The following is a 15,202-nucleotide window of genomic DNA, read 5'->3' on the forward strand; positions in this document are numbered from 1 at the left end:
TAAACACCAGGTGGTGTCCCGTGTCCCGAAAGGAACGAGTATCCGGAGTCCGGAGTACATACCTATCTGTACCTATCTCAGGCTATCTCCGTAGAAGCGGGCGAAGGAAGGAAAGGAGAAGGGAGGAGGTGGAGTGGAGGAGGGAGCAGCAAACGTGGACGGCGTCGAGGGGATCGTTTCCGCGTGCCACCCACGGTGCTCGCTTCGGGGTACAGGCGTCCGCGGTGTTCGCATATGCCAGTTCGCAGCAGCAGTAGCAGCAGCTTCGGCGGCCGGCAGAGCGTGAGGCAGCGGATCTCTGTGCGCGCAAGCGTGACACGGGATTTACAGCATGGCGGAGCGCAGGAAAAGCAGGAAGCGCAAAGATGTAAGCGTTGACGCATATGGGCGAGAATCGGCGGCGTGTCGCGCGCGCGAGACGTGGCACGCGAACGCGCTCCGGCGATCAGGCCGGACTCGGCGAAGCGCGCGACTCGCGTCTCGCGTCGTCGTGCGCCGCGATCACCGATCACCCGCGCGTTCCGGGTCGATTCGCGAAACGTGTCAGCGCTGACGTGCGTCGCAGCGCCGAGTGCGTGTGACGTAGACAGACCACGAGATGCTTCCTACGATCCTCCCGGAACGGGAGGGATTCTGGGGAACGCGTTTTCTCGCGTTCCCCCCTCGTGTCAGTCGAATTCGCGTGCTCCCTCGCGTCCTTGCCCGCTTTCCCGTTTTCCTCGGGATGAACTGTCTAACGGACGTCATTGTTTCTTTAACAGGAAGTAGCCGGTTTGGATACTAAGGTCGCCCAGGACAAACCGTCCAAGAAGGAGTACGCGGTAGCCAAGTGGATCCGCAACAATGTACCGTCGAAGAAGACCAAGTTCGATAGGACCCACATCGTCGAATACTTCACTGGGTCGCGCGCGATTGACGCTCTACTGGAAAACTCACCATGGAGCACGGTGTTCGAGAACCGCGAGCAGGTCTCCCAGTTCTTGGACCTGATGCTCAGGCACAAGTTCTTTCATCGGGCCAAGAAGGTGGTGATTTCGGAGGAGGAACTTAACAAAATGCGAGGCATTAAGAAGAAGACTAAGGATACGAAAGAGGACAAGAAAGCCACGGATAAAGAAGACACTAAGGAGAGCAAAGACGCGGCGGTGGTGAAGGAGGAGAAAGGCGAAGAGAAAAGCGACGAACGGAAGGAGCACAAGAAAAAGCCAAAAGTAAGGGTAAAAGATCATTCGCGTGCCGCTGAAACTCCTTTTCTTTATCTCGTTTTTTAATGAGAAATACGTGTTCTTCCAGGTAAGACTAGAAATGCACATGGAACAGTACTTTGTGGATTGTAACGATGCGTACGTGTGGATATACGAACCGATTCCTGTGTATTACTGGTTCTTCGGCACGCTCGTAGTCTTAGGCGCGATAGGAGTCTGTCTCTTCCCGCTGTGGCCCTTAACCATTCGTCATGGAGTTTACTATCTAAGCGTCGCTGCTGCGGGATTTCTCGTATTTATATTAGCACTGGCTATTATTAGAATGATCGTGTTCTGTCTTCTGTGGGTACCCACGTTGGGTAGATGTCATTTATGGCTGCTGCCTAATCTGACAGCAGATGTTGGCTTCTTCGCGTCCTTCTGGCCATTATATCAAGTTAGTAGTTTATTTCATTCATTTCCATTCATTCATTGGTCACAGTGACGGACATTTAAATTTTAATTGATTCAAAAATTTCCTTACAGTATGAATATTATGGTCCCACGTCGGACGGCGACAAGAAAGCGAACAAAAAGAAAAGAAGGAAAGAAAAGGATTCTGACTCTGAGGATGCGCCACTACTTCAGTCAGTTTTGTGATTCATACTTGATTAGGCACCTTAATAAAATATAATACGAATCTCTGATTCGACATATTTTTATGTCCTCAGAGAAGAGAAACCTGTAGCGACGGAGGCATCTAACGAAGAGTTATCTTTGCCTAGCGAAGAGAGGAAAACTTCGTCCGATTCAGCCGAAGGAGAGGATGGCAGTGAGGAAGGCTCGGAGAGCGAGAAGTCTAATACGAGTCGAGATTTTGTTATGCTTTAAAACGTGCGCGCGCGCGTGAGAACCAGGCAGTAGATAGCTTCATGTTTGCTGGGACAAACAGCTATATTAATTGTCACATTAATCATCACTGAAATCGATATACATATGCTTGCGGTGCGTTAATCCGAGCGTCGAATTCGACGCACGAATCTAGCAAACCGATCGTAGCGAATTCTCCACATCTATTGCATTTAAGGGTACGCGCGTTCATGAACGAGTGGGAAAATCGCTTTGTGACTTTTTTGCATGGAGAGAATTTTCCGTAACTGGCGTGAATGTAAAGTATTGTCTCTAAAAAGCGTAAGCGTGATATAAGGCATATTTTATTCTATACATACATAGATATCTATACAAACATATATGTGTAATATGAGGAAATCGTATTAGACGTAATTTCGTTATCAGTTTCCGTTGAATAAATTGTGGGTACTGTTCGAAGTCTTCAAATCTCTCAATGCGATCAATGTCTACCGACAATGTAGTTAATTAATAAATACGCACCGAGTTCTCTCCGTTAGATGTTAAATCTTTGAATCTAGAGAGGACTGATTTATAGCTGGAAGAGAAGGAATCTTTACGGGTACAGAACTTGACGTTTTCTTCGTTGTTCGGCGATTTAGCGCGAGTTCCTTTTTTATTTAGAAGAAATTAGGCCCGATTTTACAGATGAATATATATTCCGGGTTTAATACAAATAATTTATATTTTTATGCGAAATTTCCAATGATAATTATTGTTATTACTATATTATTATTATATTATTACTTTTACGATTGTCATTATATCAGGATCTGTAGGTTTTGTGGATCCGCGCTCGTGGATTTATCTATATGGAAATAAAGATAAAATAAAGCGTTATATATCTATTTTAAGTGGTCATTGCTTTTGACCTGCTAGTTCCATGTTAGATTACGGTCGATTGGCCTTGAGTGTCATCTTGCGCAGCATCGCGTTGCACATGGCCGCATAAGGATTCAGAGCGACCAGTTGCGATTTAGCGAAGCTCGAGCCAGCCTTGGCCGCACGAATGAAGTCTTCCTTGGCCTTGTCGTCCTGCTCCATCCAACGGTAAAGGGCACCTCGTTGACAGAGTGCCTGAATGCCAGCTCTTCCTTTTCCTTCGCTCAACTCCACCGCCAGATGCAGATCCTTCAACGCTTCTAAATAATTTGCACGATAATCGAAATTGCAGTTCTCTCCTGTGAAATTTATATAGAAACTCTTTTATTCGTAATTGACGTAACTGAAATTACCTTCATCTCGATTCGCCAGACGTAACGCTTGCGCTCTATCATTTAAGATCGACGGCGATTCAGGTGCCTGTTTTAACGCCTCGTGGAAAAGCCGAAAGGATTCGTCGAAGTTCTTCTCTTCCGCGCAGACTATTGCCTTCTTCACAATGTCTAGTACATTCGGTTCTAAACGATCCTCCTCAAAGGCATCCGTCGTCTCTTCTTAACAAAATATTAAAAGAAATATACATGTTATATGTATCACGCATAGCTTTTATATACAGAGTTTTATCTTATAATTGCGCATCCCAAATTTCAATTTTGTTTCCCATTCTAAAAGAAAATATTTTAAATAAAAATTTCACAGTTTTAGGAAAAAATATAATGCATATAAGAAGTTTTTTATACGTGTTTTAGTAATGTTATCAATATTTTATTTTAAATGAAATTGATGTGATTTTTCTTATACAATATATATAACACGAAAATTAAATTTAAAAAATTAATGATTTACAAAATATATTTGATACTCTACCCTGATATAAAATACGAAACATTGGCTTGTGTAACTTGTATTTGTTCGATTTTTCAAGCAAAATTCAAAATTCAAATATGTATCGAAATAATAAATTTTTATTTAGATATTTTTAAATAACTTTTGACAATCTTTTACATAATTTTATGATTTCATCCCCCAAATTTCCTAAATTTTTAAGCGAGAAAGTGCTCATGACAGATTTTGCAGTTTTCCAAAGAAACGGAGTTCTTGTTAAAGGAATTTTACAGAGATCGGAGTAAGTAGTAATCTGAAGATGCAAGGTCAGATGAATATGGCGATATAGAACATTTCAAACAACAATTTTTTCCAGAGCAACATGCGGTCTGGCACTGTCCTTGTGGAACACAACGCCCTTCTGTTGACCAATTCTGAACGTTCCTCGTCGATTGATGCCTATAGTTTGGTCCATTTATTCGAATTAATCGTTTGATTCGATGGCAGGAGCTCATATATAGTATAGTATGATAATTTCCATAATACACAATATCTTCGACTATCATATAAACCCGGCCACCTTTTGCATCCCATCACACACATAGCTTGACTTTCTTCGAAGGATCGCTTTGCTTGTTTCAGGATCTTTTCTGCTCAATGTTGTTGCAAATAATCCATTTTTCATCGTCTGATATTCGTTTAAAAAATGGATCGGTTTCGTTGCGCTTTAGCAGCAAATGGAGATGCGGTTAGCATCTTTTCACGTTTGTGGTTTGCTTTTTTTTTGTTGCGTTTGCCCTGCGTTCTTATTTTTGCGACAATAGAAAGGCTGTCCGTGATGCACCTTTTTTCCCCCACTATCTTTAAAATTACGCGCAACAAGAATATCAAATTTGATCAAATTCTTTTCAAAAGATGAGGCGTGATTCAGAATAGTACAGTCTAAAGTGACAGTACTTTTATGAGAAGGGAATTGAAAGTTTACAGAAGAGATGGCAAACTGTCATTGATAATGGAGAATATGTACTTAACAAAATAAAAACGTTGCTTAAAAATTCATTTGTTTCTTGTATTAAAATAATTGATTACTTATAATTAAGTACTCTATAATTATTTGTATATGTATCTTAGTTTAATTTGAATATGATACAGAGTTTACAGAAATTGAGTGGCAGCGTTAAAACTTTCCATATAATTTTATTCAAGGCTCGACAGAGCGCAGCCTTGAGAATTGATATAACAACAAGAAACTTATCTCTGTTATTGCATCGCGCAGTTCCTTGCATATTCATGACAATCTGAATGTCTCGCGTGAGAATGACTCGCGCCGGAATACATTTTGCGCCAGACGAATGCGGTTACCCACGGGCTTTAAGCGCTCGCGGATTTTTCGAGCGATCTGTGAGAAGCCTGCGGTTTGAATCGTGTCCAACTAGTGCAACAAGTGTCTCGACTACATCGTCATTAAGATTGAATGGCAATCTCGGCTTTAAATCGCGCGCAGCGGAGTTACACGCAGAATTACAAAGGATCCACCATCCATGGTTATTATCTTCAGCTTTAAATCGTTACACTTAAAGGTTTAAAGAAGTTCTGATACGTATCTTTAGATCGGTTATGAATATACGAATAAATAATATTGACAATAATAATAAGTGAATCAGGACTGTTATGATGTATAATCAATTAGAGAGAAAAATATCATTTTTACAATTCGGACTGGATCTTGGTAGCCTAACAATTATTGTATACTTTTTCCAAACTCAGTAAACTGTGTGCCGTTTTTTTGCCGGTCTTTAAAATATAGCTTATTTCTGTTGGAACAGTAAATCATACATACTAATATCGATAATTGATTTAAATTTTGATGTTAATAAGCATCCTTATTAAATCACTGTAAAGAATTTATTGCAAAAAATAATATTAAATTTATTATTATCTATAATACTGTTAGTGTAAAAAGAAAAAGCGTTATTTTAAACGTTTTAGATAATATAGTATTAGATTTTAATAATTGATAGATATAACGTAGCACGGATTTTAATAACTGCTAATTATGCTGTCACCACCCACGTACCAACTTCCTGGAAAGCCGGAAAGTCTGGAATATCAGACGGACCGAGCGGCTGAAACGGATCGAAGATCGTCTTCAGAACGGCTCTGTCACCTTCGCTCAGGCTCTCCATGATGTCGACTGAATTCTTCCGTAAATCTCAACGTTTCCATTCGACGGGGACTCGTTTCTGTTTATCGTACCCGTCGTGAGCTAATCGCGTGTGTTGCGTAATAGATTAATAGATCTGGAATGTCGCCCAACTGGTGTGTCGTTTGGATTACGACCGGCGGGAGTTCCACTTTACACACGGATACAACTCGAGATCATAGATTTTCCGCTATTCAGCCGCTTGGTCGATTACACAAGGATCGAGCAGCGCGAGAACGAATATCAATTCCAATTGATTCCGGCAAGAAGCCGGCATTCTTAAACGTCACTGAACCCTCGCGCTGAGTTTTCAAAAATACCACTCGCCATGCGGTTAACGACCGCGTCGTCGAAGAGAGAAAAATTCCGGTCGACCCCTAATCATGATTAATTCATTTAAATTAACATTTGACTTTTAATTAAAACTTATCTCGGCGCCGAGATAAGTTATCCGGCGCGTCTTCGCGCGACTCGTTACGCCATACAAAAATCGTGAGCGGAAACTCGCGGGTGTCATTAATTTCGGGAGTCGCTCATAAATTCCGCCTCGCGAGCAAGGCAGATATCCGGGAAACGCCAGGTGGACGTTCAATCGCTATATTTCCCGCGGATCGTCTCGTAACAGTAAACGCGCGATTTGACGCGCGGCGAGGCGGATTATGCCTCTCGCACGCGATTCGACCGGGACGGGCGTAACCGCGCGCGCGCGAGAGGCAGCCAAGAGAACCGCTCGCGGAGCCGGTTTTCGACGAAAATCGACTACGGGACTCCGCGGACACCAACGCGCGTCCCGTTTCCTCGTCATCAACCGCTCGCTCGAAGCGCGTGATTTTTCGCGATTCCTCGCGCGTCGCCGCGCGATTGCCGCGCGACTCCGCCGTTACCGTTACCTCTAGGTAAAAGAGGACTGTTAAACGATCTCGTCGTCCGCGCGCGCTTTCCCACGGGTAGAGCGGACCACGAGGAAGCGGGAAGACGCCGAGGGTTTTCCCGGAAGCCAAAACGTAGCCGGCGAAATGACCCGATCTTTTTGTTTCTCGCAAGGTCGATCCTAGAGGGATGTTTTGGTGTTAAAACATCCTCATCCCTTCCAAATAAAAAAAAATCAGTTTTGCTAGATTTGCTTAAAAAATCTAGGAAAAAATACATTAAAGCAGGATCAGAAGTTTCAGCACGTCTTGTCGTTGATTCTGATGGGATAAAGCGTGATACTAATTGTAAGAAACGTATCGAACCAAATAATTTTGCCGAAGCACCCCATTATCAACAATATCTGCGTCAGGATCTACTAGTGCGACTGGTCCACTTAATACTACAAATGCTTCAAAGCATTCCTCTTCTCCTTTCTTTCAGTGAAGAAAGAAGGAGAAGAAGAACGCTTCAAAGCATTTGTAGCACCAAATGGACTGCAACCAATAGACTACATGGTTCAGAGTTCAGATCGTGTAATTGTCAACGATCTCTTTTAAGTCTTGAGCTTATTGTTAGTCAAATCTTGCTAACCTCTGCCCGTGAGCCACGCTATACAGAAAAAAGTGTGAAATCTAAACTTATATACTCGTATATACGTAATAATATACAGGATGTTCCCGAGTTAAACGGCGCGTCAAACTTGAAATATGAATTTAGGGTCTTAAAACAAACAAAAATTTTCCTCTGGAAATAAGTATATAGTATAAGTCTTGATTTGACAGTAATTTTTTTCTGTGTACCGTTAGTGCGACATTCTTTTTTTCTCTAGGGACTTATTTGTAATTTCTTTTTTTTTGCATTTCGTTGCTCCGAATTAGTTCAATTGCATTCTGACTTCTGACACCTGCAGTTCGATTCGCGTCAGCTTCTTTCATCATTGTGTCTTTGTGTCTGGTAATTTATGAGAAGAGAGATTTTAGAATGAACAATAGTAAAGCGCGTGACGCGGGGGAGCATCGCATCGTGGCGAACGCACCTCGGTAGAAATCGGCGCGATAATCGGGCAGGCAAGCCTCTCTTGCGGCTCCTTCGGGACGGGATCGCGATAACTCGACTCGCCGCCGGAACAGGCGGGAACCGCGAAAGCGCGCAGCCACGCGGTTCAGCGCATTACAATACGGACTGTGCACGTTTCGTAATGGAATAAATATTTCATTTCGCACGGCGCGGCCGTACGGGCCCCGTCCCCCGCGCGTTTTTCCTCCGGGGGAACGCGGTGGCGATGCCAGCTCACTACGCGCGCGCGCGCGCGGGGCGCGGGGCCGAAGGGCCCCGGGTCCCGTCCCGTCACGACGGCGGACTTAACGGCCCATAATTCATCGCCGACGTATAATAAATATCGTTAGCCCGTCTCGAGCGCGCGTAGACACGCGGGCAGCGAGCTCACCCGTGCGGGCCCCCCTTTTCCCCCCTTTCTTTCTTCCTATCCTCCCCGCCACCCCGGAGATTTTATTATATATGTATGGAAGGGCCCGTACCGCGTCAAATGTGCCATCGAATCGTCCTACGGAGTCGATACACGTCGAGGACTCGTGAAAGGGCCGATCCAGCCTCCCGGTCGAGCTTGAGAAAACCCTCGGCTTTCTCGATCCTCACTTTTGAATTATGAGGTTCGTCCGACAGTCACGGATCTCCGGGTCCGCTGGAAAAGCCAAGGACGAGAGAGTACACATCGCTATTAATGCGGATTGGGAACAGCGCACGTTTAATTACAAACGCCCCTCGTGGTCAGCGCAGGTTCGTTTTTCGACCGACGGACGACGTCGGATTTATGGAGCATCGCGCTATATGCATTTATGCGCGATATTTATGGTTATAAGAAGACGGCCCTTTCGTGCGCGCAGTACACGCCTTCCTCTCGTCGACTTCCTCGGACGGCTCCTCAGCGCGCGGCGGTGGAGCTTTCGGCCTTGGCCGGTTAGGTTTAATAAAAGTTTCTTGAATAATGCGCGCCGCGCTCTCCGTGCATCGACGCCGCACATAAAACGCGGCTAAAACCAATATTGCAATACATCACTGCCTAATTAATATTTAGCAATAAAGCGTGAGGTACAATTTAGATACAAATTAATGTTTAGCACGTGTATGAATAAATTCAAGAATTTACCTATTCAGTATACGCGCTCTGTATCCAATCAGCATAATGCTGTAAATAATGCTTGAGATCCTTGCTGGAGTAAGTTATTAAACTATTATGTGCACACAAAAAGGTAAGCAAGGTCGGAATTCAAAATCATTCTTTTGATTTTAAGTTTTAACAAATAACAAAAAGAACGTATAGAAGAATGAAGCTATAAGTATCGTGTTCAAAGCGGTAATAAGACAAGAGTAGTAGAAAATGATTTCTAGCATCTCCTCTGCAATGCTGAGAGCTCCGTGACAATAATTTTGAAATTTGTTATTTTACATTCTTAGATTTATTCGCATGTATTAGACATTAATTTGTCTCTAAATACTCGTATATATGTTTTAATGTAATCTGCACTTTTCACTTACCTATATTAATAGTAATTATATTCAACAATTAATATATCGCATGTTAGTTTATAGCACCATAGTTTTTTCTTTCTTTACTTTTATATACGATGAATGTAAAGTCATCCGGCCATGTTGCTTTATTTTTGACGAAAATGTATGTACGAACTGTGCTTTGTGTTGAGAGATATACATTGCAGTCAAAATTAATACAGCAAAATTATAATAATCATTCTTATTTTAAACTCTTAAATAACGCATTGCTCTTTTAGGTTCCTTCGTCTTTCTTCCTCGATCTACATACTTGACAATATCAATTAACAGTCACGAAGGGGATACAAGACTGGACAGATTGGACAGTCCTGACTTGAGTTCCGGCGAAGGTGAATATTTTTCTCAATTTCTTACGCGTAATGCGTTCTACTCGTACATTTTTATCCGCTCTGCATACCGAGTTGATCTCGGCGAAAAAATTTCGCCCAAGGGCGACCCGACCGCGAATAACCGTTTCGGAATTTTACGAGATCGTTACGCGGCGCAGCTGCATCCTGCCGCGGACCGTGGATCCGACGTCGTCCGCTACGATCTTCCTCATCCTCGTCAGCGAGCAAGCGCAGCCGATGGAATTTCAAATGAGGATGCGGTCGCGCGTGCAAAATTGTCCGAATGAATTTTCGTCGGGACGTGTTCGCGCTCGGATGATCGGTCCGAGAGGACCGCCCGAGTTGTGGACATCACGCGAGAGCATTTTAAAACCGTCGCCGAACAGAGAGGCGGAGGAAAAAGAGAGAAGTAGAAAAGGAGGCGACGCGAGGAGGACCCGCCGAATAAGACCGCCAAAAAGCCTTGAACCCAACCGACCATCGCGGTCGACTTGCGGTTACCGCGGATACGCAACAGAAAAAAGGGGGCTCTCCTTTTTATTTCCCTCTCTCCCTTTCTCTCTGTCTTGTTCTCTCTTCGCCCATTCGCTCCTCTCCGTCCTTACAGCGTTTTATCGTTCCCTTCCGATCCCTGCGAGAGGATCCTTTACAGTAAGCGAGGGAGAGTACGCGTAGACAGTCGGATTTATATTCAAATGAATCGCGATGGAAGCCACGATTTATCGACGCCCCATCAAACCCCGTAGCGCACATGCGGGTTGCGCAGGTCGGGGAGAGGAAGGAAAATCAAAGGGTTAAGTTACGGAGAGAGGAAGGATGCGCCTAAGGAGCCGGATATCCTTACCACGCTCGCTCGACGCTGTTACACCGCTCGGGGGGGCTACCAATCTCGCGGCCGAAGTCGAAGATTGCGCGGGGTAACGTGCTTCTTCCTCGGAATCCCGAATTTTTTTTCCATCATTATGTTTTATAATTATATACGTTGAATTAACGGCACGTCATCAGGACATCCTTCAAGACGCATTATCGCATTCTTCATCCGCGCGCAGCAAATGTTTTCGCAATAACGCGAGCGTCGCTGTACACCATCGGGATCGTCTTAGACGACGGTAACGCGACAAAAATTCGCGAGCGAAGTTTTTCGAGAGCGCAATTAACGACACGGCAGTCTCCTACCCTTGCGCCGTGTGTGTGCGTGCGTGCGTGCGTGTGTGCGTGCATGCCTTTATTTAGCTTTAGTTGGTCGAAACCGGTTGCAAGCGACTCCACTCCACTCTCTGATTCGGAAGAAAAAAAGAGAGAGAGAGAGAGAGAGAGGGAGGGAGAAAGGGTGGGAGGGAAGGAGGAATGCTGCGGTCCAGCGCACCGCAACTTTTAGGGTTCCCTTAAGGCGCAGGAAGGAATTTCGCGCGGCCGAATAAAGCGGCATCGTGAGGACGTCCACATTTCTTTCAGCCGGAAATTATCGCTAAGGTAACACTGCGTTTAGTCGCTACCGATTATCAGCAGGTAGTTCGATTTGGATAAAGAGTTATTTATTTACTTCTAATTCGTCGTGCATGTAGTATAATGATGCGCATAACATTAACGTTACATGCTAAAAAAATTGCCAAGAGACTTCTTTTATGTATATATTATGTATATATGTATATATGTACAAATAAAATATTCCAATAATTTTTTATATTAATGAGAGACAAAGATATAGAAATCTATGATTAAACGTATGTTTTACACTATTTCAAGGTAAATTCATTAAAATATAGATTCTTCTTTTTTCCCCTATTCAAAGATCAGCAATTATAAATGTTTTTTGTGGCAACAAGTAATTCGAAAATAACTCGATAAGATCGAGCGATTCTATATTTGCATTATTTTTAATTGCGTGCACAGATGCGTTTATCATCTGTATTAAATATTACGCAAGATATAACGTAACACGGGGTTCAGCGCAAAGTGCTTACGGGGACAAGGATCTCGCGCTTCTCTATCGAAATTCGGTCAGGGTCGATCGGATAATTTGCTACCTGTGCCCGCCACCGGCCACTTAATTACTCTTTCTTGCGCCCTGTAATTTTCGTTTCTACCTCTCGCGGGTCTCCGTCCAGAACGAAAGCGTGCTACGTGCCTCACGCTAGATCGCGTGGGCAGCTTGCGTCATTAAGGGTAGTAACTTGCGGTGCCGGAATGACTTTGGCTCCGGCGGAGAAAGTGGCCGGGTGTGGCCAGGCATTACTACTCTATAGGAGACAATCTTTCTCTCTCTTTCTGACGGGCTTATATATACGTGCACATGTGCAGTGAAAGAAGTTCTCCTTCGAAAAACCCTGTGTTTCTCAATTTGCCTAATTCTAAATTCTTTTGTAATAGATGATAAGTACACTCAGAGAAATAGACAATTCGTTCAAAAATTAACAAATGGATAATTTAATATTTTAAATCGGAATTATGAAAAGCCGATCAATTATTATCAATGATATCCGGCTATCATTGATTGGACATTATTCTAATCTTGATCGGCTTTTCATAATTCCGACTAAAAATATCGGATTATCCATTTGTTAATTTTTGAACGAACTGTCCATTTCTCTGAGTGTACGGGGAGGGATACACATATATTTATTTTAATTATTCCTTACTCCTCATCTCGAGATAATTATCTTTCCTCGTGCCGCTGATTCATCGCGGTGCTCTCGATTCTCCGCGATCGCGATCGAGATGTATCTCTCGTCCTTCTCGCGTTCTCTCGCGCGACACGTGCGAGAGCGCGGCGCGCGCTAAGATCGCACGTGGGTGCACGCGTTGCACGTCACGCGCTGGACCGACGACGGTCGGCGCGTTCGGTAGCCGCACTGCCGCCGCCGCCGTCGCCGGATCGAACGGCCGGGGTTCGACGAACTCTTTGTCTCGAAAACCGGACAAACCGTACGTTCGTACGTACGTACGTCGGCCACCTCTGGCCATACCGCAATAGCGCCTAACATACCTCGCGTTCTTGCCTCTCCCGTGACAACGTCGCCGCCGCCACCGCCGCCGCGCCGGTATGGCGAGCCTTCCTTTCGCAAAATTCAAACGCGAACTGTCTCGTTTCTGAGATTAGACGCAGTTATAACAATGCAATTTGGCTAGAACAAAGATAATACCTAAATCGGATAGAAATCTGTGAATATTTTTCTTTGAAATTTGAATCAAATGTCACGGGAGAGAAAGTTTTCCGTATTGTTACGCTCGTTTTGGGGAGAAACCGAGAATTCCGAGGACAAACAGTTGGTTGTAAAAAAATAAGCGTGTTCATTGTTACGAGATTTACTTACGGTACACATTCGCTGTGTTTTTCAACGCTGTTTTTACCTCTTGCTCACTCGCCCGCTTCACGCGAACGCGGAGTTGGCGAGTACACACCGTTGCGGTCGTCGGGGTCCTCGCTTCTTAACCGCGGGCCCCTTTTTCTCGAGCCGATTTACGGCGCGATACGCAAGAGGGAATTACGCGGCGAATTTTATGCGCGTTTTATTTTTTTCTTTCTACGTACACTCTTAACGCGCCGACCGACGTCCCGAAACAACGTATCCCGCCAACAATGTTACAGATCACCGACAGGCTGACAGAAAACATAAATATCGAGTCTCTGAAAGTTCGAAGCTCCGAATGCGTTTCCTCCCTTTTACGGGAGTGACCCAACCCTTTTCGGGCGGAATGGCGATTGCGATTTTTGCATGCTTTTTGTGCGCGACCAGGTACCAGAAGAGACCGGTAGCGCGTTCTGAAGGATCACATCTTTGAATTAACCTGTAGCTCGATAAGATCACGCTTGACCGAGAAAAATTTAACGACTGTTCTTCAACGGAAAATTTACGGCTGACATTACAATATATCACCTCTTGAAGCGCCTGTTTAACCCTTCGTAGTCACACTTTTCTAATAGAATCCCGCGGTAGTCACACTGAGTCGTATTGACCCAATCGATTTTTAATGGTTGCTATTTTAATGGTATCGGTCCGATCGGGTTCAAATAATTCTGGAACATACCTTGAACATTCTAGAATATAAAACAACTGCGGTTTTGTAAGAAATCAAATGGCAACATGTTGAAAAAAAATCGTGAACGAGTACATGATTAATAGTCTCTATCTATAGAGGCCGGATACTTCAAACTACTGTATACTTTGTAGATGGTGAACTAATTGTAAGCCCCATTTTAAGCTAGACATTTAGCATTTAGCTGATATTTAGATCCAAATGAGTGTGGGTCATATTGACCCAAGTGTGACTACGAAGGGTTAAAAAGAAGAACAATCTCATTGAAAGATAGTTTCGATGATTGATTAATAAATGACTTTCGTGGAAAGCTTCTGATTAGCGAGCATCCGCCCTCGGGGACGTGCCCTCCGTGTCATTCTTCGAGATTTCAGACGGTTTGTTCCCTCCCGACTCCCTCCGCTTCCAGCAGTCTCGTCTCTATGCCTTCTCGCCTTTCGCTCGGAACCTCGGCGAACCTCGGGCCATTGTTAAAACTTTTTCGAGGTTATTACACGTGAGATATGTAAATGCGTCGCCGGTCGGGGTCGGTCCTCGACGTCGAAGGACCAGCTTCACCGGGTCGTTCCCACTCGCTCTTTCGGGCTCTTTCTCGCTCTCTCACTCCCGGTTCCTTTGCTCCGCTCAGCAGGGGCGGATCGGACTACAGCGTGGCAGACAATTCGCGATCTTGTGCAATCGCGTACATGGTCAGTCCTTATTATAGTTATAGGGACGCGAGTCCTTCGTTTGAAGACCTTTAAACGATTTAATCACATAAAGATTTGAATTACTTAAAAAATTATTTAAAACCGAAATTCCTAAAAGCCTTGAGCGAATCGAAAGTTTTAGATGTCTTGAAACTCTTGAAAATCTTCAACGTCCAAAAAATATTCCCTAAAAAATGTTTGAATATCTGAAACGTTAAAAATTCTTAAAAGTTGTTTATGGTAGTCAGTTAGTATTATAATTATTATAAATTATAAACAATCGTTGAATTCGTTTAACATTCGAAATAATCTCATGTTTTGTATCTATAATTTATATCTCTCTCATCCGATTACCGAATTTATTTAGGGGCTCAATTAAACTAACACATTCTTCCCAAAAATATCGATCCAATAGGTCTGTAATCTCTGTATCAGTTTTGACATTTCTAAACTATTTGACAAAAGTATCATAAAAGTATTCAAAACGTGCGATATCGAACCATCAGCTACTCACTCGCCGCTCTTGTACAAATATATTTTTGGACATGCAAGGATGTAACAACTGATGTTGTTCCATGCAACGACATCTTTTCCCTACGCCTGGATTGATATTATTTAATCGCACGCGGTGCGTCGTCCGAG

The 15,202-nt window shown here is 43.8% G+C and overlaps 3 protein-coding genes across 5 annotated transcripts in view; 2 read left to right on the forward strand and 1 right to left on the reverse strand.

Moving 5' to 3' along the window:
* Trp1 (translocation protein 1) lies at window positions 1-2,941 on the forward strand. Its single transcript, XM_071782464.1, has 5 exons — window positions 1-367; window positions 762-1,211; window positions 1,294-1,641; window positions 1,731-1,831; window positions 1,916-2,941. The coding sequence occupies exons 1-5, from the start codon at window positions 332-334 to the stop codon at window positions 2,073-2,075; spliced, it is 1,095 nt and encodes a 364-aa protein (XP_071638565.1). The 5' UTR covers window positions 1-331; the 3' UTR covers window positions 2,076-2,941.
* LOC139815536 (tetratricopeptide repeat protein 36-like) lies at window positions 2,377-6,037 on the reverse strand. 3 transcript variants are annotated; one of them, XM_071782520.1, is made up of 4 exons: window positions 5,878-6,037; window positions 3,329-3,529; window positions 2,989-3,235; window positions 2,377-2,901 (listed from the first exon to the last, which is right to left on the reverse strand). In XM_071782520.1, the coding sequence occupies exons 1-4, from the start codon at window positions 5,984-5,986 to the stop codon at window positions 2,898-2,900; spliced, it is 561 nt and encodes a 186-aa protein (XP_071638621.1). In that variant the 5' UTR covers window positions 5,987-6,037; the 3' UTR covers window positions 2,377-2,897. The 3 variants fall into 3 exon arrangements, with proteins under 3 accessions (XP_071638621.1, XP_071638612.1, XP_071638627.1); XM_071782511.1 differs by having other exon boundaries at window positions 2,966-3,235; XM_071782526.1 differs by having other exon boundaries at window positions 2,377-3,235; window positions 3,329-3,526; window positions 5,878-6,035.
* The window catches only part of LOC139814570 (uncharacterized), a 24,069-nt gene continuing 14,096 nt past the window's right edge, over window positions 5,230-15,202 (forward strand). The window contains exons 1-2 of the mRNA XM_071780921.1: window positions 5,230-5,344; window positions 9,723-9,833. The gene's annotated coding sequence lies outside the window, so the exon portion shown is untranslated. The remainder of the gene's footprint in view (window positions 5,345-9,722; window positions 9,834-15,202) is intronic.

This window comes from Temnothorax longispinosus, chromosome 1 (assembly GCF_030848805.1).
Source record: "Temnothorax longispinosus isolate EJ_2023e chromosome 1, Tlon_JGU_v1, whole genome shotgun sequence".
In the NCBI taxonomy this organism is placed as follows: Eukaryota; Metazoa; Arthropoda; class Insecta; order Hymenoptera; family Formicidae; genus Temnothorax; species Temnothorax longispinosus.